Below are 20911 nucleotides of genomic sequence, written 5' to 3'. Positions count from 1 at the left end.
GTTTCCGTAAAGTGCACAGCACAACAACAGCACTTAACACCATAAACACTCAGATAACTCGTGGCCTTAACCGAAACCGTCCCTGTGAGAAAACGATTCTAGTAGAGTTGGACTTGTCAAAGGCGTTTGACACCGTCTGCCAATCCACGCTACTAGAAGATATAGAGGCCTCCTCTCTCCCACAGAGGCTCAAACGGTGGTCGGCAAATTATCTGAGTGGTCGACATTCGTCGGTAATGTTTAGAGCCAAAACGAGTAAACAGGAAAATAAAACAGGGGGTTCCACAGGGTGGTGTCCTTTCCCCGCTACTGTTTAACTTTTACATTTCAAAGCTCCCTCAACCACCAGAGGGAGTCTCGATTGTCTCTTATGCCGACGATTGCTCGATCATGGCGACTGGGAATGGAATTGATGACCTGTGTTCGAAAGTAAACGGGTATCTCTCCGAACTTTCTCGCTTCTTCACTGCAAGGTGTCTAGCCCTTTCCCTTACGAAATCCTTTGCGACCCTGTTCACAACCTGGACGAAGGAGGTCAGGCTACCCCTGGGAATTCACGTCGATGACACACCAATTCCGACGGTGAATAACCCCAAAATACTCGGAGTAACATTTGACAGCCTGCTCTCCTTCTCTGCGTACGCAACCGCTATTGTCAATTAAGTACAGAGCCGCAACAAGGTCCTCAAGTCGCTAGCCGGCAGTACTTGGGGCAAAGACAAAGAAACGTTGCTGGCAACATACAAGGTAATAGGCCGGCCGGTTTTGAACTACGCAGCGCCAGTGTGGTCGCCAGGGACTAGTAGGACGCAGTGGACGAAGCTACAGACTGCACAGAGCACCGCACTCAGGACAGCGACAGGATGCCTCCTGATGTCGCCCGAACACCATCTTCACGGCGAGACGCAAATGCTTCCCGTAAAGGAGCACAAAATCATGCTCTGCAAGCAGAAGTGGCCACCCAAACAGACAGCTGCTTGCAGAGGAGCTCTCACTTAGGCACGTCAGGAGGCATCCATATGAACTGACGGACAAAGTCCAGAGGTTCATCAGGCAACCTCTGGACCCGACAGCTTACCGACTGGCCCTGAACGGCATTCACAGGGAGTCAGTCTCGAGTTATGTAGGCTCTAGACACAGACGAGACGGATCTTCATCTGCCTCGGGAGACGCGAACGACACTAGCACAAATTCGCTCCGGCTACTGCAGCAGGTTAAACTCCTACCTGAGTAGATTGAATGAGGATGGGCCAAATGAGTGTCCGGCATGCGGAGAGACCCACATGACTCGAAACATCTCTTCGCATGCCCGGAAAACCCGACAACCCTAACGGCACAGAACTTGTCCCTGTGGACAAACCCCGCAGAAGCTGCACGCTTCCTAGGGCTGCCGTTAGTGGAACTTGACGACAACGACTGAGATACCAACCGACTTGGGCGGGGTTGTTGTAGCCGCTCCAACAACAACAACAACCTCGCCAGATCGGTTAACATCTAGCATATAGCCAACATGGAAGGGGATTTTCTGGAGTTTATTCATTTAGTGGAGGTAAAATTCGTGAATATTTTATTTTAATACTTCATTGATTTCCTTTAAATTTATTAATTTTATAAAGTGAAATTTGTATAGTTTGGCTTTAAAATTTCAATAAGTCGTTGTCGTCAAGCTCCACTAACGGCAGCCCTAAGAAGCGTGCCACCTCAATAGGATCGGTCCACAGGGACAAAGGTTTTCCGGGCATATGAAGGGATGTTTCGAGTCATGGGGTGTCTCTGCATGCCGGACACTCATTTGGCACATCAGCGTCTAGTTTGCTCAGGTATGAGTTTAACCTGCTGCAGTAGCCAGAGCGAAGTTGGGCTATTGTGGTTCTAGTCTCCCGACGCAGATGAAGCTCCGTCTCGTCAATGTGTGGAGGTTGTGTGTCTAGAACGTCATTCGCAGGTCTGGAGTCTAAATAGCTCGAGACTGACTCCCTGTGAATGCCGCTCAGGGCCTGCCGATAAGCTGACGGGTGCAGAGGTTGTTTAATGAACCTCTGAACTTCGTCCGTCAGTTCGTAGAGTTGCCTCCTGACATGCCTGGGCGAGGACTCTTCTGCACGAAGTTGTCTATTTGGTTGACCACGTTTAAGGCTCCCAACAAGAAACTGCTTGCAGAGTATTGTGTTGTGCTCCTTTATCGGGCGCATTTTCGCCTCATCGTGAAGGTGGTGTTCTGGCGACATCAGAAGGCATCCAGTTGCTGTCCGTAGTGCGGTGTTTGCTTCGTCTGCACCTTCATCGACTCCGTCCTACCACACTGGTGCTGCGTAATTTAAAACCGGCCGGCCTATTGCCTTGTATGTTGCGCAGAGAAGGAGAGCAGACTGTCGAAGGTCATTCACCGTCGGAATTGGTGTATCATGGACGTGAATTCCCAGCGGTAGCCTAAACTCCTTCGTCCAGGTGGTGAACAAGGTCCCAGAGGATTTTGTAGGGGTGAGGGTTAGGCTCCTTGCAGAAGAAGCGAGCAAGCTCGGAGACATACCCGTTTACTTTCGAACACAAGTCATCAATTCCATTCCCAGTCGCCATGACAATCGAGACTCCCTCTGGTGGTTGAGGGAGCTTTGATGTGTAAAAGTTAAACATTAGTGGGGAAAGGACATCACCCTGTGGAACCCCCTGTTTTATTTTTTTGAGTTTGTTCGATTAGTCTCTAAACATTACCGACGAGTGTCGACACCTCAGATAATTCGCCGACTACCGTTTGAGCCTCTGTGGGAGAGAGGAGGCCTCTATATCTTCTAGTAGCGTGGGTGGCTGACGGTGTCAAACGCCTGTAACGGCTGTTAAATACTTTGTAAATTGTTTTAAATTCAAATTTTTAAAAGAGAAGAAGCAGGTTTCGAAAGCTACTGCCAAGAAAATGTAAAATATTTTTCCAGAATAAAAAGAAACTTTAAACAATCATCATTAAAAATTTTAAGAAATTTTCTTTCTTAATAATTAGTAATTAATTAATAATTGGTGACCCCGGCATAGGACAAACTCTTTCGAGAATGGCCAGTCAAATAGACAGCTGCTTGCAGAGGAGCCCTCGCCGAGGCACGTCAGGAGGCATCTATATGAACTGACGGACGAAGTCCAGATGTTCATTAAGCACCCTCTGGACCCGTCAGCTTACAGACAGGCCCTGAACGGCATTCACAGGGACGCAGTCTCGAGTTATGTAGACCCTAGACCTGTGAATGCCGTTATATGCACACAAACACCGGATATTGACGCGACGGAGCTCCATCTACCTCGGGAGACCAGAACAACAATAGCCCAACTTCGCTCTGGCTACTGCAGCAGACCAAACTCCTACCTGAGTAGGCTAAATGCGGATGTGCCGAACGAATGTCCGGCATGCGGAGAGACCCCACATGACTCGAAATATCTCTTCGCATGCCCGGAAAACCCGACAACCCTAACGGCCTTGTCCCGGTGGACAAACCCCGCAGAAGCTGCACGCTTCCTAGGGCTGCCGTTAGTGGAACTTGACGACAACGACTGAGATACCAACCGACTTGGGCGGGGTTGTTGTAGCCGCTACAACAACAACAACAACCCCGCCAGATCGGTTAACATCTAGCATATAGACAACATGGAAGGGGATTTTCTGGAGTTTATTCATTTAGTGGAGGTAAAATTCGTGAATATTTTATTTTAATACTTCATTGATTTCCTTTAAATTTATTAATTTTAAAAAGTGAAATTTGTATAGTTTGGCTTTAAAATTTCAATAATTCGTTGTCGTCAAGCTCCACTAACGGCAGCCCTAAGAAGCGTGCCACCTCAATAGGATCGGTCCACAGGGACAAAGGCGTTAGGGTTGTCGGGTTTTCCGGGCATATGAAGAGATGTTTCGAGTCATGGGGTGTCTCTGCATGCCGGACACTCATTTGGCACATCAGCGTCTAGTTTGCTCAGGTATGAGTTTAACCTGCTGCAGTAGCCAGAGCGAAGCTGGGCTATTGTGGTTCTAGTCTCCCGACGCAGATGAAGCTCCGTCTCGTCAATGTGTGGAGGTTGTGTGTCTAGAACGTCATTCGCAGGTCTGGAGTCTAAATAGCTCGAGACTGACTCCCTGTGAATGCCGCTCAGGGCCTGCCGATAAGCTGACGGGTGCGGAGGTTGTTTAATGAACCTCTGAACTTCATCCGTCAGTTCGTAGAGTTGCCTCCTGACATGCCTGGGCTAGGACTCTTCTGCACGCAGTTGTCTATTTGGTTGACCACGTTTATGGCTCCCAACAAGAAACTGCTTGCAGAGCATTGTGTTGTGCTCCTTTATCGGGCGCATTTTCGCCTCGTCGTGAAGGTTGTGTTCTGGCGACATCAGAAGGCATCCAGTTGCTGTCCGTAGTGCGGTGTTTGCTTCGTCTGCACCTCCGTCCTACCACACTGGTGCTGCGTAATTTAAAACCGGCCGGCCTATTGCCTTGTATGTTGCGCAGAGAAGGAGAGCAGACTGTCGAAGGTCATTCACCGTCGGAATTGGTGTATCATGGACGTGAATTCCCAGCGGTAGCCTGACCTCCTTCGTCCAGGTCGCACACAACCTTAACGCCTTTGTCCCTGTGGACCGATCCTATTGAGGTGGCACGCTTCTTGGGGCTGCCGTTAGTGGAACTCGACGACAACGACTGAGATATCAACCGATCTGGGCGGGGTTGTTGTAGCCGCTGTGCAACTTCGTCTCTTGGACCGCAGCTATCAATATACCATGCCGACACATGAAGACGGTTATCTCCTCAATCTTTCTCTGTAGCCCGTTACAGTTAAATTGAAGGAGCTTCATGTGGTTCGGGAGACGTGTCGTGATGTGGGGTGTAAGTGATGTGTGTGTTCTTACCGCCGTTGGCTGTGTGCGCTGCTGTGATGGTTGCCGCCCTGTGGTGGTGGCGGGAGGCGTCGCAATTGAGGTCTGCGACCGAGCAGCGCAACACGGGCCCTCGAAGTTCCCAGTCCAATCTCGCGTGGTACGCAGACCTGAGCATGCCCTAAAGTGGCACCAGCCAAGGCAGGTGTTGCACTTGACTGATGTCACATTACGGAATATCCTGGTCTGACATACCGTGCAGATTGTAGGGGGAACCAGGAGTTGTTGGCGGCGGCGTGTGGGTGGTGGTGCGGTTGTGTGTGTTATGTGGTCTGTAGTGGCTGTGGTACGGTCTGTGGTGTTATTATGTTGTTGTGTTGTGGTGACTGTGTGAGGCTGCTGTGTGAGTGTGTGAGGCTGCTCGGGCGGACTGTGGTTAGCCGTGGAGGCTGCTCTGTTTGAGCAACAGGGGGCCACGTACGACGTGGTCCACTGTCTATGTGTCCGTAGTCCCGAGCAGACTCTGAGGTGACTCCACCCCTCGCAGGCATTACACTTGACTGAGGTGGAGTTGTGGTGTAATCGTCTCCGGCATACACAGCAGGTGTAGGTTTCTGGCCCTGGGTTTGACTCGATGCCAGCCCTGAGTAGAAGAATACGTAGTGAATGTAGCCCTATGGACGAACAACTTCTGAGATACTTCGCCGACCTAAACGGGGTTAGATCGCCGAAACAACAGCCCTTGGTCGGGTGAAACCCGAGTCATTCCGGTGCGTAGAACCGGCTGTCGTGGGAATGTGACTGTTTATGTCGTTAAGTGCTGGTGTTGTACTGTGCACTTTACGGAAACCATGCGGATGCTTCGCTGAGGTCAGGTGGTTCGTGAAATACGGAAGCAGCAGGGCCTCAAGTGTCTTCGCTACCGGGGAAAGGAGTGTTATCGGTCGATACGAATCTCCTTTGTTGGCGGGTTTCCCCGGTTTGTGCAGAGGGACCACTCTCCCCACCTTCCAGATGTCTGGGATGGAGGAGTGAGGACCTCCGTTAGGCACGCTACTCCCGCAGGACCCAAATTTTTCAGCATTAGAATGCATATTCCGTCGGGACCCATGGCAGTGGAGGCTTTCGCCTTCCCGATGGCCACCTGAACTTCACCGCAAGTGAAAGCAAGGGGAGCACAAAGTTGTTGGCAGTTTGTGCAGCCTTCTGGTCACTCGACACTTAGTTTTGTCCACCGGAGGATGCAGTATGAACTGCCGCCAAAAATAGCTCGCGCATCGCTCTGGGTCCGACGAAGCATTCGTCGGATTGGACAGTGGCCTCACGGTTGACCAAAGCTTACTCACACCAGAGGTGAAGTTACAGGTCTTCAGATGCTCTTCCCACTTTTTCCGCTTATGTACGTTCACTAGGTGCCGAATTTCCGCGTTGAGATCCCTGATACGGGGATCTCCAGGATCGACCTGACGAAGGCTGTCACGCTCATCGGCCTTGGACGTGGGTCTGTAATACATCCTGCCGGTACGAAACAAGCTGCAGCAGCGGTGACAGCCCTGCGGAACTTACGTTCACCAAGGTGGACGTCGGTTGGTGTGGGGAGAGCAGCGAAGGTGTTTTCAGCAAATTCCGCGAAGCCTTTCTAATCAGCTTTAGAGAAGTTGATATAGGAAGCAAAGTCGGTTGGTTTATCGATCGAGATGACTATGGGCAGATGGTCTGATGCCAGATATGCTGTTTATCAGACCAGCGCTGACTATTGTTATGTCTGGCGAGCTGCAGTAGCTGCCCATAATCCTGGAGGGTGCGTCGTCGTTCATTGTGCAGAATATCGAATCGTCTATCTACTCATAATAATAATAATTTCATAAATTGAATCTGCCATGTTTAATAGTGTTTTGATGTCTGGATTAGGTAATGTTGTGAGGGAAACTTGTATTTGTGTTGGAAGTTTACGAATCCAAAGTTGGGTAATGAGTTTGTCTGGAATAGAGTCTGACTGTCCCGCAGTTTGTTTAAGTGTACGGTAAAATTCCGATAGTTTTCTATCGCATGTGTCAAGATCTGCAAGGCGAGACTCCAAGCGTTGGGATTCACTAAGAGAATTTCTTTCATTATCAATTCCAATTATCATTAATAGTTTGTATAACATCAAAAACTGTGGCGGTTGTTGTTGTTTTTGTAGCAGCGTACAAGGTCCCCAAAGAGTTTTTGGGGAGTGTTGCTGGAGTGACAGTCCTTGGCCAAATATAAATCTGGGTCGTTCCGGTTACGTAGACACGACTGTCATGGAAACGAAATGTGGAGGTCAAATCCTGTGATAGAGCTATTATAAGATATTCATACTTGGAATTTTCGTTGTTAATATTTTCGTTACCAAATTGAGTTTCCGCGAAAACAAACCATTGGTGTATTGGGTATTTATTATAAAAATAAGGTAATTTAAAACTTGGGGTGCTGACATTTTCAATTTGGGGAGGGGTTGGTAAATTTTGATTTTGTTCTACCGGTAGGGCCATAATTGGTTGTTGAAAATTAATTAAATTCCTATTTCTAGTAATAATCGGACTTCGCGGTAATGGCATAAAATAAAAAGAGAGCAATCACAAAATAAACTAACCTCTAAACCTCCAAACTCGACCTCTAAAAGGATGGATGTCGTTGACTTCTAGCATCTGGATGTCGCTTGTAAACTTGGATGTCGCCTGTGAACTTAGATGTCGCTTTGGGGTTTCAATTGGAACTGATGCCAATGTTAAATATCCTTCCAATAGGTATTAGTTCCTCTTAGAGATGTTGCATTGCCTTGTAGCCAGGCGAACTATTTACAGTGAACCGATTTGCAAATATTAAACAAATCCGCTTAAAGATGTGAGTTTTTTGTTGTTGTTGTTGTGTGGCGGCTACAACAACCCCGCCCAGATCGGTTGATATCTCAGTCTTTGTCGTCGAGTTCCACTAACGGCAGCCCCAAGAAGCGTGCAACCTCTATGGGGTCGGTCCACAGGGACGACGCCGTTAAGGTTGTGGGGTTTTCCGGGCATGCGAAGAGATGTTTCGAGTCGTGAGGGGTCTCTCCGCATGCCGGACATTCGTTCGGCACATCCGCATTTAGCCTACTCAGGTAGGAGTTTAGTCTGCTGCAGTAGCCAGAGCGAAGTTGGGGTTGTTATTCTGGTCTCCCGAGGCAGATGGAGCTCCGTCGCGTCAATGACCGGTGTTTGTGTGCATATAACGGCATTCACCGGTCTAGAGTCTACATAACTCAAGACTGCGTCCCTGTGAATGCCGTTCAGGGCCTGTCTGTAAGCTGACGGGTCCAGAGGGTGCTTAATGAACATCTGGACTTCGTCCGTCAGTTCATATAGATGCCTCCTGACGTGCCTCGGCGAGGGCTCCTCTGCAAGCAGCTGTCTATTTGACTGGCCATTCTCGAAAGAGTTTGTCCTATGCCGGGGTCACCAATTATTAATTATCTACTAATTATTAAGAAAGAAAATTTCTTAAAATTTTTAATGATGATTGTTTAAAGTTTCTTTTTATTCTGGAAAAATATTTTACATTTTCTTGCCAGTAGCTTTCGAAACCTGCTTCTTCTCTTTTAAAAATTTGAATTTAAAACAATTTACAAAGTATTTAACAGCCGTTACAGGCGTTGAACACCGTCGGCCACTCCACGCTACTAGAAGATATAGAGGCCTCCTCTCTCCCACAGAGGCTCAAACGGTAGTCGGCGAATTATCTGAGTGGTCGACACTCGTCGGTAATATTTAGAGACTAATCGAGCAAACTCAAAAAAATAAAACAGGGGGTTCCACAGGTTGATGTCCTTTCCCCACTAATGTTTAACTTTTACACATCAAAGCTCCCTCAACCACCAGAGGGAGTCTCGATTGTCATGGCGACTGGGAATGGACCTTCGACAGTCTGCTCTCCTTCTCTGCGCAACATACAAGGCAATAGGCCGGCCGGTTTTAAATTACGCAGCACCAGTGTGGTAGGACGGAGGTGCAGACGAAGCAAACACCGCACTACGGACAGCAACTGGATGCCTTCTGATGTCGCCAGAACACAACCTTCACGACGAGGCGAAAATGCGCCCGATAAAGGAGCACAACACAATGCTCTGCAAGCAGTTTCTTGTTGGGAGCCATAAACGTGGTCAACCAAATAGACAACTGCGTGCAGAAGAGTCCTAGCCCAGGCATGTCAGGAGGCAACTCTACGAACTGACGGATGAAGTTCAGAGGTTCATTAAACAACCTCCGCACCCGTCAGCTTATCGGCAGGCCCTGAGCGGCATTCACAGGGAGTCAGTCTCGAGCTATTTAGACTCCAGACCTGCGAATGACGTTCTAGACACACAACCTCCACACATTGACGAGACGGAGCTTCATCTGCGTCGGGAGACTAGAACCACAATAGCCCAGCTTCGCTCTGGCTACTGCAGCAGGTTAAACTCATACCTGAGCAAACTAGACGCTGATGTGCCAAATGAGTGTCCGGCATGCAGAGACACCCCATGACTCGAAACATCTCTTCATATGCCCGGAAAACCCGACAACCCTAACGCCTTTGTCCCTGTGGACCGATCCTATTGAGGTGGCACGCTTCTTAGGGCTGCCGTTAGTGGAGCTTGACGACAACGAATTATTGAAATTTTAAAGCCAAACTATACAAATTTCACTTTTTAAAATTAATAAATTTAAAGGAAATCAATGAAGTATTAAAATAAAATATTCACGAATTTTACCTCCACTAAATGAATAAACTCCAGAAAATCCCCTTCCATGTTGGCTATATGCTAGATGTTAACCGATCTGGCGAGGTTGTTGTTGTTGTTGGAGCGGCTACAACAACCCCGCCCAAGTCGGTTGGTATCTCAGTCGTTGTCGTCAAGTTCCACTAACGGCAGCCCTAGGAAGCGTGCAGCTTCTGCGGGGTTTGTCCACCGGGACAAGGCCGTTAGGGTTGTCGGGTTTTCCGGGCATGCGAAGAGATATTTCGAGTCATGTGGGGTCTCTCCGCATGCCGGACATTCGTTCGGCACATCCGCATTTAGCCTACTCAGGTAGGAGTTTGGTCTGCTGCAGTAGCCAGAGCGAAGTTGGGCTATTGTTGTTCTGGTCTCCCGAGGTAGATGGAGCTCCGTCGCGTCAATATCCGGTGTTTGTGTGCATATAACGGCATTCACAGGTCTAGGGTCTACATAACTCGAGACTGCGTCCCTGTGAATGCCGTTCAGGGCCTGTCTGTAAGCTGACGGGTCCAGAGGGTGCTTAATGAACATCTGGACTTCGTCCGTCAGTTCATATAGATGCCTCCTGACGTGCCTCGGCGAGGGCTCCTCTGCAAGCAGCTGTCTATTTGACTGGCCATTCTCGAAAGAGTTTGTCCTATGCCGGGGTCACCAATTATTAATTAATTACTAATTATTAAGAAAGAAAATTTCTTAAAATTTTTAATGATGATTGTTTAAAGTTTCTTTTTATTCTGGAAAAATATTTTACATTTTCTTGGCAGTAGCTTTCGAAACCTGCTTCTTCTCTTTTAAAAATTTGAATTTAAAACAATTTACAAAGTATTTAACAGCCGTTACAGGCGTTTGACACCGTCAGCCACCCACGCTACTAGAAGATATAGAGGCCTCCTCTCTCCCACAGAGGCTCAAACGGTAGTCGGCGAATTATCTGAGGTGTCGACACTCGTCGGTAATGTTTAGAGACTAATCGAACAAACTCAAAAAAATAAAACAGGGGGTTCCACAGGGTGATGTCCTTTCCCCACTAATGTTTAACTTTTACACATCAAAGCTCCCTCAACCACCAGAGGGAGTCTCGATTGTCATGGCGACTGGGAATGGAATTGATGACTTGTGTTCGAAAGTAAACGGGTATGTCTCCGAGCTTGCTCGCTTCTTCTGCAAGGAGCCTAACCCTCACCCCTACAAAATCCTCTGGGACCTTGTTCACCACCTGGACGAAGGAGTTTAGGCTACCGCTGGGAATTCACGTCCATGATACACCAATTCCGACGGTGAATGACCTTCGACAGTCTGCTCTCCTTCTCTGCGCAACATACAAGGCAATAGGCCGGCCGGTTTTAAATTACGCAGCACCAGTGTGGTAGGACGGAGGTGCAGACGAAGCAAACACCGCACTACGGACAGCAACTGGATGCCTTCTGATGTCGCCAGAACACCACCTTCACGACGAGGCGAAAATGCGCCCGATAAAGGAGCACAACACAATACTCTGCAAGCAGTTTCTTGTTGCGAGCCATAAACGTGGTCAACCAAATAGACAACTTCGTGCAGAAGAGTCCTCGCCCAGGCATGTCAGGAGGCAACTCTACGAACTGACGGACGAAGTTCAGAGGTTCATTAAACAACCTCTGCACCCGTCAGCTTATCGGCAGGCCCTGAGCGGCATTCACAGGGAGTCAGTCTCGAGCTATTTAGACTCCAGACCTGCGAATAACGTTCTAGACACACAACCTCCACACATTGACGAGACGGAGCTTCATCTGCGTCGGGAGACTAGAACCACAATAGCCCAACTTCGCTCTGGCTACTGCAGCAGGTTAAACTCATACCTGAGCAAACTAGACGCTGATGTGCCAAATGAGTGTCCGGCATGCAGAGAAACCCCGTGACTCGAAACATCTCTTCATATGCCCGGAAAACCCGACAACCCTAACGCCTTTGTGGACAAACCCCGCAGAAGCTGCACGCTTCCTAGGGCTGCCGTTAGTGGAACTTGACGACAACGACTGAGATACCAACCGACTTGGGCGGGGTTGTTGTAGCCGCTACAACAACAACAACAACCCCGCCAGATCGGTTAACATCTAGCATATAAACAACATGGAAGGGGATTTTCTGGAGTTTATTCATTTAGTGGAGGTAAAATTCGTGAATATTTTATTTTAATACTTCATTGATTTCCTTTAAATTTATTAATTTTAAAAAGTGAAATTTTACCCTTCCAGATGTCTGCTATGATGAGAGTGGCCATAGACAAGTTAAGGACCTCCGTTAGGTACGCTACCCCAGCAGGACCCGAATTTTTCAGCATCAGCTGAAGGCTTTCGCCTTCCCGATGGCCACCTGAACTTCACCGCAAGTGAAAGCAAGGGGGGCACAGGTTGTTGGCAGTTTGTGCAGCCTTCTGGTCACTCGACGCTTGGCTTTGTCCACCGGGGGATGCAGTATGAACTGCCGTCTAAAATAGCTCGCGCATCGCTCCCGGTCCGACGAAGCATGGTCGCCGAAGGAAATTTCGACTCTGTCGTCGTGCTTCGTCGGATTGGACAGCGACCTCACGGTTGACCAATGCTTGCTCACACCAGCAGGTCTTCAGATGCTCCTCCCACTTCTTCCGCTTATGTACGTTTACTAGTTGCCGAATCTCCGCGTTGAGATCCCTGATACGGGGATCACCGGGATCGGCCTGACGAAGGCTATCACGCTCATCGGCTAGAACAGCCGCTTCGGCAGGGAAGTTTGGACGTAGGTCCGTTATACATCCTGCCGGTATGAAGCGAGCTGCAGCAGCAGTGACAGCCCTGCCGAACTTACGTTCACCGAGATGGACGTCGGTTGGTGTGAGGAGCGCTGTGAAGGTGTTTTCGGTAAACTCCGCGTAACCTTTCCAATCAGCTTAAAGTTGATATAGGTCCGGTGTTTGGCGGAGGCAAAGTCGGTTGGTTTATCTATCGAGATGACAATGGGTAGGTGGTCTGATGCTAAAGTCAGCATAGGTCGCCATGCTATGCTGTTTATCAGACCAGCGCTGACTATGTTGATGTCCGGCGAGCTACTGCAGTTACCCATAATCCTGGTGGGTGCGTCGTCGTTCATTGTGCAGAATGTCGAATCGTCTATCTGCTCAGCCAAGTCTATTCCCCTAGGATCATTTGACTGGCTTGAGTGCCAAAGATCGTGGTGCGCATTAAAGTCACCTACTACCATACGGGTTTCACCTCTGAGGAGCGCACCTATATCAGGGTGATATCCTGTCGGGCAGCAGGTGACAGGGGGTATGTATATGTTATATATTTCGAGCTCAACATCGCCTGACCGGATAGCGATGCCCTGACATTCTAGGGTGGTATCCCTCCGGTCGATGTCTGCTTCGATAAGACGATACTGCACGGTGTGGTGCGTGATGAACGCTAAGCCACCACCATTATCTCGCTCGCGATCTCGACGGTGCAGGTTATACCCGGCGCAATTCAACAAAGTTGAATTGCTGTGCAACTTCGTCTCTTGGACCGCAGCTATCAATATACCATGCCGACACATGAAGACGGTTATCTCCTCAATCTTGCTCTGTAGCCCGTTACAGTTAAATTGAAGGAGCTTCATGTGGTTCGGGAGACGTGTCGTGATGTGGGGTGTAAGTGATGTGTGTGTTCTTACCGCCGTTGGCTGTGTGCGCTGCCGTGATGGTTGCCGCCCTGTGGTGGTGGCGGGAGGCGTCGCAGTTGGGATCTGCGACCGAGCAGCGCAACACGGGCTCTCGAAGTTCCCAGTCCAATCTCGCGTGGTACGCAGACCTGAGCATGCCCTAAAGTGGCACCAGCCAAGGCAGGTGTTGCACTTGACTGATGTCACATTACGGAATATCCTGGTCTGACATACCGTGCAGATTGTAGGGGGAACCAGGAGTTGTTGGCGGCGGCGTGTGGGTGGTGGTGCGGTTGTGTGTGTTATGTGGTCTGTAGTGGCTGTGGTACGGTCTGTGGTGTTATTATGTTGTTGTGTTGTGGTGACTGTGTGAGGCTGCTGTGTGAGTGTGTGGGGCTGCTCGGGCGGACTGTGGTTAGCCGTGGAGGCTGCTCTGTTTGAGCAACAGGGGGCCACGTACGACGTGGTCCACTGTCGATGCGTCCGTAGTCCTCTAAAGTGACTCCACCCCTCGCAGGTATTACTTAGTTTAAATTTAATTTACACTTGACAGAGGTGGAGTTGTGGTGTAGTCGTCTCCGGCATACACAGCAGGTGTAGGTTTCTGGCCCTGGGTTTGCCTCGATGTCAGCCCTGAGTAGAAGAATACGTAGTGAATGTAGCCCTATGGACGAACAACTTCTGAGATACTTCGCCGACCTAAACGGGGTTAGATCGCCGAAACAACAGCCCTTGGTCGGGTAAAACCCGAGTCATTCCGGTACGTAGAACCGGCGGTCGTGGGAATGTGGTGGGGTTGTTGTAGCCGCTACAACAACGACAACATCCCTAAGCGCGACCAAAGGCCGCCTCTGCAGAGAGAAGTTTTGGCTCTCTTCTCCGGCAACACAGAAAGGAGAATTCCGCGTAGTAAGGGTTATGATACCTAGGCGCGGCTATAGGCCGCCTACGCAGAAAGAAGTTATGCCAGTCTTCTCAGGGAACGCAGAAAGGAGAATTATGCGAATGCGAGGTAAGGCTTATGATCCCTAAGCCCCGCCGATGGACGCCTACGCGGAAGGAAGTTATGCTACTCTGCTCCGACAACACAGGAACGAAAATTATACGTAGTAAAAGTTATGATCCCTAATCGGGTCCGAAGGGCGCCTACAGAAGCAAAAGAAATGTTATGTAAAAATCAAGTACTTACAAACAGAATTACATAAATAGAAACGCAATCTAAATTTAATTTAATCTCTTTAATTGTAAAAAACTTAAAATTTTTCACATTTAGGGCCAGTTTTTCAGTGTTAGTTTAATCTCAGTTTAAACGAAGTTTAGTTAAACTCAGTTTAAATTTAAACTATGTTTAAACTACTGACCAGTTTTTCAGTGCGAGTTTAAGGGCCCTTCATAGTTTAGTTGTTTTGTAGGCAACAGTGTTTTTTCTTTATGCAGATACAAAATTTCAGCCATCTATTTTCACTTTTTGTACCATCGCGTTTAAAGTGCTGAAAGATTATAGACGGAAATTTAAAGAATTTGGTAAGCCGCTTCATGTGTAACCCGACCAAATTGCCCTATGCAAGAAAACCCAACTCAAGTTGCGTTTGTTAATTTTCTTTTGCACAATTTTCATCGAACGTATGAACATTTCGCATATTTATTTATGTCCGGCTATACAAATGATTCTGTTTTCGTGTATTTCCCAAACAATTTTAATTTTTTTCCTAATATTTCATCTAAATTGTGCAAGCTGGCAACTTATTGTTATTGGCATCTCTAATTAAAACCTTTTCTAAAAGTAATATATTTGCAACACCTTGCAGAATAAACAACAGTAGAATAAAGGAGATGCCGTGAGTTTCGTTGTGGACCATGAAGTTCACAAATACCATTTCCGCTTTCGGATTATTATTATTGGCCTTAAAACGCGTCGATTGATACCCCTTCCGACTTTTTGAATGAGTTTTGGCCATCTTCCGCCAGATGCACTACTACCAAAAACTGGCGCTGGAAGTAATTTGCAGTCGTAATGCTAAATAACTTAAAATATGTTGAACTTACCCAATACTTTACGTTGCGGAGAAATTAATATGTTTGGATCATCTCCAACATTGGAACTTCCAGCACTTGCAGAATGACGGTATTCGTATAATTTGTCTTTAGTACGTTGCCTGATATGGCCATTGTTTCCCGCAGAAATACTGGTACACAATATGCCATCCTTAACATCCGTAGGTGTTTGTGACCGGGTATCAACCGGAGAGTTGGGGCCATACGACGAATTTCCACTGCCAGGTAAATTTTGAGAAACCATTCCGGTTGCATTACTTGTTGTGGTTGAAGAAGCCGCTATTCGTCTCTTTGCAAATGCTGGCATGAGATGTGACGAGGAAATGCTGCGGTGATCAATGTAAGACTTATGAAGGCTATGATGAGATAAGTTATGCTGAGATGATGAATTTATGTTTACTGCCGTATTTTGATCACGTCTTGAAGGAGAGCGCTGTGATCGCAAATGAGTAGATGACACTTGTACAGAGTGACTACCGCCACTTAAGCTAGAAACAATAGCCGCTTCGCTGCTTGGGCTAACACCATTTTGATATACGTTCGCACCGGAATTAAACTTCCATATACCAAGGGATTGCAATTCAGCTTGAAGATTTTTTTCAGGACGGCGACGAGAATATGAATCATTGCGAAGATCAAAAAGCTTTGTCCTACTGTAACGCTTAAATTTATCACATTTGGAAGCCAAGCTGCTAGAATTCCCAGTATAATTAGATTCAGCTAGCGGGTAATTAAAGCCTTTAAAAGACCCATGTTTGTTAACAGCCGTATCCAACGGCGTGGTTGATGATGCATTCATCTCCAGATTATTATTTTAAGCACGTTCAAATGATATCTTACTTTCTGAAGTACTGTTTATTTGAAAAAAAATTAATTGTCAACTGTTTTTGTTGTTTACTATTTTTATATCATAATTGATTAGCAAAATGATAATTACTTCGTTCACAAATCTGGTTTCTTATTCCTTACACCAATTTCTACTTAGTCTGAACATTTTGTTCAATTGGCGATATGAATTTGGTTGCACTTTTAACGCAGAATTTAAGCTATAGAATTACTTAAGGAGATTAACAATTTCCTTGATTATTGAAAAAAATTAAAATCGATTGAGACATAAACGCAGAAAATCAAACTTATCAATGTATGAACTTTATATTTGACGCTGCACACCTGATAGGTCGTACGAGCCTATTTCAATATTTCTCATTATTTCATTATTTAGCAGTATAGAAGTATATGTATAAAAAGCTTACTTTGCTTTCAAACAAATATATTGAAATCCCGAATGAAGTAATAGAGGTTACACATCCATATATAAGTTCACATAATAATCAACAAAAAATTGCTATATGCTACGTATCACTTACAATATGTAACTGTAATTTAATATCTTCCTATGCCAGGATTGTATAAACAAAAAAATACTATTTTTCTAACTAAACCACATATCTTAAATACCACTAACATAAAAAGTAAAAGCGATGTATGAAACGAAACAAATCGAGGTGGACCACCTATACATATACATTTTGGAAGTGCATAAAAGATAGCGTTGCCATATACTCATAATCCTTTATATAAAACGACTATTCATTATGACGGTTTTACACGGTTCAAGTCAAAAATGATATAATACAAAGGCATTCCCGTTTGAAGACGCATGCTAAGTAATGCAGTGTTTTTGCTGCATTTAAAATGCAACATTGAGCACTTTCGAACATATGTTTTCGAAGATCGTTCATGCTATAGCATTTAGCAAATGTACATTTACGCGAGTTCGAAATCGTATGCTTTTGACAAACAACCGGGTTCCAGTCTCTTCTTTACTACCTTACTTACCCTACTGAAAAGGAAAAAAAAAATTTTAAACCAAAGATTCAATACAAAAACTTGAATTGTTTTAACCATACCGAACATTTGTTTGTGTATATATTCATTTGTTGGTGCTGTCAATTAAAATTTCCTTACTTAATTAGGAAACAAACTAAACAGAATTGATCACAAATTGATCCAGATTTCTATCAGCATCTAATCGATGTTGAATTTGCTTAACTTTTCTTTATCCAAATATGTAATGCAAAATAAAAGAAATCTCGATCGGCGATCACTGAAACGCAGATAGCAAATGTATACTCGAAAAAGCAATGTTGCCACTTTTTTTTAAACCATGTTCGAATCGTGGAAATTTTGGAAGATCACAGGGTTGCTTTTAGCATTTAGATTCTTGATGCAAAAATGGAGTTGCATTTAGGTGATGAATTTTTTATGGATAAATTTACAATTAGGGCCGGTTACTCAATGTCCGGTTAACACTAATCTGCGGTTAAACATCATTATCGAAGTCTTCGACTCCGTGCATACAACAGGGAGTCGGTAACGTCGATAACTATGTATAAACGGAGATTAGTGTTAACCAGACATTGAGTAACCGGCCCTTAGAGTAGCATTTAGAGCTAAATGCGCTAAATGTGCTTTTACGCGTAAAGGCTGGTATGCAGCTCCCAAGAAATCGGTCAAGAAAAATTTGCCATTATTTCGTGTGTGTATCCAAGGAATTTTGACATTTTTGATACTTCACAGCCTGTTGCCTCACTCTTTCCTCAAGAAATAATGGAACGGGCATATATTTCTGTTGCAAACCTGGGTTGCCTTGTGCTCTTTTTTCACAAAAAACTTTTGAAAACTGTACTAAAAAGCGTAGCAAATTTCTTAAGAACTGCGTTGAAACCCGTCCACATACAACTTTGGCGTTGCGTTGGCGCTGGCGTCGCTTTGACAGCAGCGCGAGTAACGCCCGTGCTTGCTACAATGAACGCGTAGCAGAGAATACTTTGGTTACTAAATTAACACACTAGCGGCAGATAAATAAAAAAATTACATCAATAATTGCATTAAAAACTATATTTCTTGCCCGGATTTGATTAAAAATGAAAATTAAATCACATAATTTTGATTATTTAGAACAGCTGACGAACGACGCACGCGAAAAGTTGAGAGTTGGCCATCTTTCTGCGTTGTGTTGGCGTTGGCGTTGCCCAACTTTGGTTATATGGAGACTATCATATAAATGCATGTATTCATAGTCAGCTGTCGAAGCGACGCCAACGCCAACGCAACGCCAAAGTTGTATGTAAACGGGCCTTCAAGAAATCCGTCAAGAAAAATTTGCCATTATTTCGTGTGTGTGTCCAAGGAATTTTGACATTTTCGATACTTCACAGCCTGTTGCCTCACTCTTTCCTCAAGAAATAATGGAACGGGCATATATTTCTGTTGCAAAGCTGGGTTGCCTTGTGCTCTTTTTTCACAAAAAACTTTAGAAAACTGTAGTAAAAAGCGTAGCAAATTTCTTAAGAACTGCGTACTGCCTGAAGGAAATTTGACTTAAGAAAATTTCTTAGCCATTTCTTGTACGTCATTTTGTATGGAATTTTAGCTTTTCTTGAGAACTGCATACAGGCCTTAAGTTGTGAAACCAAACTATTTTGTTTATAAAAATAAGTACCGCTAGGAAAATTATTTTGTTATTCTATTTAGTAAATAAACATCTACTGACTCAAAACAGATCCATGATTTTGCCCGTCATATTTGTTTGGGTGGGCTTTAGATTGGTAACCCAGGCGTACACAGTAGTGCTGCCATTTGCACATATTCTGCATGTCCTCTCATAATAATTAAATAACAATCAATTTTTCATAAAAAGCTGTAATATGCTAAAAGTATTTATTTGTTTCATCATGCACACTCTAACTGCACATATATTGAGTGTAAATAACGTGTAAATTTAGCGGAAAGTGCATTACATGTTGTAAAATAGTCCCATACAAGTTGGTTAAAACTACAAACTGTAATAAAAATTACTTTAAAACTATAAGGTTCCGCGCTTTCAAAAGGATTTCATCCCCTTTTGTTTGGAAACACAGAATGGAGAGTTCTACGTAGTGAGGGTTATAATCCTTAAGCGCGGCCTAAGGCGTTCTCTACAAATGTGTTCAGCCCCATTTCATTTGCAACACAGAAAGGAGAATTCTACGTAGTGAGGGATATAATCCCTAGGCTCGGCCGAAGGCCGCCTACGCAGAAAGGTGTTCTCTAACACCATAATCCCCCATATTTATTTTAAACTGAAAAAAATAACCTTATCGTATTTTTCTTTTAATCGTCTTTTCTTTTGATCTTACTTTTCACGTTTGGTTTTTTGATGTGGCAACACATTCCTGCTGTCATTTGCAAATATTCTGCATGTACTGTCATAATAATTTAACAGCAATGCTTTTTTATAAAAAAAAAAAATGAAATATATAGAAGTATTTATTTGTTTGGTCGTGCGCACTCTAACTGCGCATATATTGAGTGCAAATGACGAGAAAAATTAGTGTAAAGTACATTAAATATTGTGAAATAGTACAATACAAGTTTGTTCAATTTACACTTTAACAAGAAATTACTGAAAAACTATAAGGTTCCACGCTTTGAAACTTTACAGACAACTATTAGCACCCCCTTAATCCCGTACTACCGGTTTAGCATACTAAAGCTTTCTCATTTGTTTTATCACTGCAATTTTTACGTCATATGTTTTATCACATTTTTTATGAAAATATGAATTTTTGTTATTAGAAAAACATTCCACTTTTTTTCAGCTATGATTCACTCATCAGATGTCACACATCGTAAAACTTTTTTCTTGAATAGCTGGCATCTCGAAATTTTATAAATACAATGGCCGCGATAGCAGTCTGCACACAAAACCATTAGCAAATTCAGCTGCTGAAATATGGTTCACTGTTTTTTTCATGTAATTGCAAATTGCAATAACTATATGCTTTTTCCTAGTAGTATTTTATATGCGCCAACATGTCAGATTAATCACTTTATTAGGCGTATTGGAATCAAACTACGGACTTTCCACAAATGCACTTAGAAGCAACACGTATGTAAAGTTTATGAATCCCTTGGCGTCGTCACGAGTTATTTCTCTCACACACTTTGTTGCAATAATTTAAATTACCAAAACAATTCGATTTTGTCAAATCTTTAAGAATAAAGCAACAAACAAACAGCAGCCGAATTGTCGAATTACCAACCAATTAGTGATGTGCTGAATTGTCGGTACCCAAATCCTGAAAAAGTTGGTACCAAGGCACATTAAACAGGTAGTATCAGTAGAGCAAAAACAACATTTGCGTGTATTTTGTTGTTGCTTCTGGTATCGAAAGTGTCAACAACTGTTCTGAATTTTTTCTTCTAAATCAAAGCGTGCCATGTGAAATACAAAAAATTATAAAAAATAAAAAATTGAAATTGGAAAATATAAAAATTGATGCAACTTTCTTTCCTAGTAAATTTGTTTGGTTCTCGAAGCATTAATCCATCCTTTATAAGGGCCAGTAATCAGCGGTTGTGCTGTTTAGTTGGGCGAACGTTCCAAAAGCTGCTATTCAATCGCTTGTTTTGTATGGAAAAAGGTGTCACATGCAAATGGATTTTAACAATTCAGAATTTTGGTGAGAAAAAATTAAAAATATTTGACATTTTCGAGACCAAATAATTTGAAAATAAATCAAATCTGCTGCTCTACTGATACTACCTGTTCAATGT

General features: G+C 44.7%; 1 protein-coding gene across 20 annotated transcripts in view; it reads right to left on the bottom strand.

The window, feature by feature from the left end:
- The window catches only part of 4E-T (eIF4E-Transporter), a 191698-nt gene extending 171229 nt beyond the window's left edge, over nucleotides 1-20469 (bottom strand). Inside the window, exons 1-3 of one of the 20 annotated variants that reach the window (XM_017611872.1) lie at nucleotides 19944-20469; nucleotides 16248-16356; nucleotides 15302-16161 (exon numbers count right to left, since the gene is read on the bottom strand). In XM_017611872.1, the coding sequence (XP_017467361.1) occupies nucleotides 15302-16109 (808 nt within the window). In that variant the 5' untranslated portion in view covers nucleotides 16110-16161; nucleotides 16248-16356; nucleotides 19944-20469. The other 19 variants (XM_017611865.1, XM_017611862.1, XM_017611867.1 and 16 more) reach the window with 19 other exon arrangements.
- Between the last annotated feature and the right edge of the window lie 442 nt (nucleotides 20470-20911).

Source organism: Rhagoletis zephyria, unplaced genomic scaffold (assembly GCF_001687245.7).
Source record: "Rhagoletis zephyria isolate East Lansing unplaced genomic scaffold, Rhagoletis_zephyria_1.1 Rzeph_scaffold_00471, whole genome shotgun sequence".
NCBI lineage: Eukaryota > Metazoa > Arthropoda > Insecta > Diptera > Tephritidae > Rhagoletis > Rhagoletis zephyria.
This window is presented reverse-complemented; position numbering and strand designations above follow the sequence as displayed.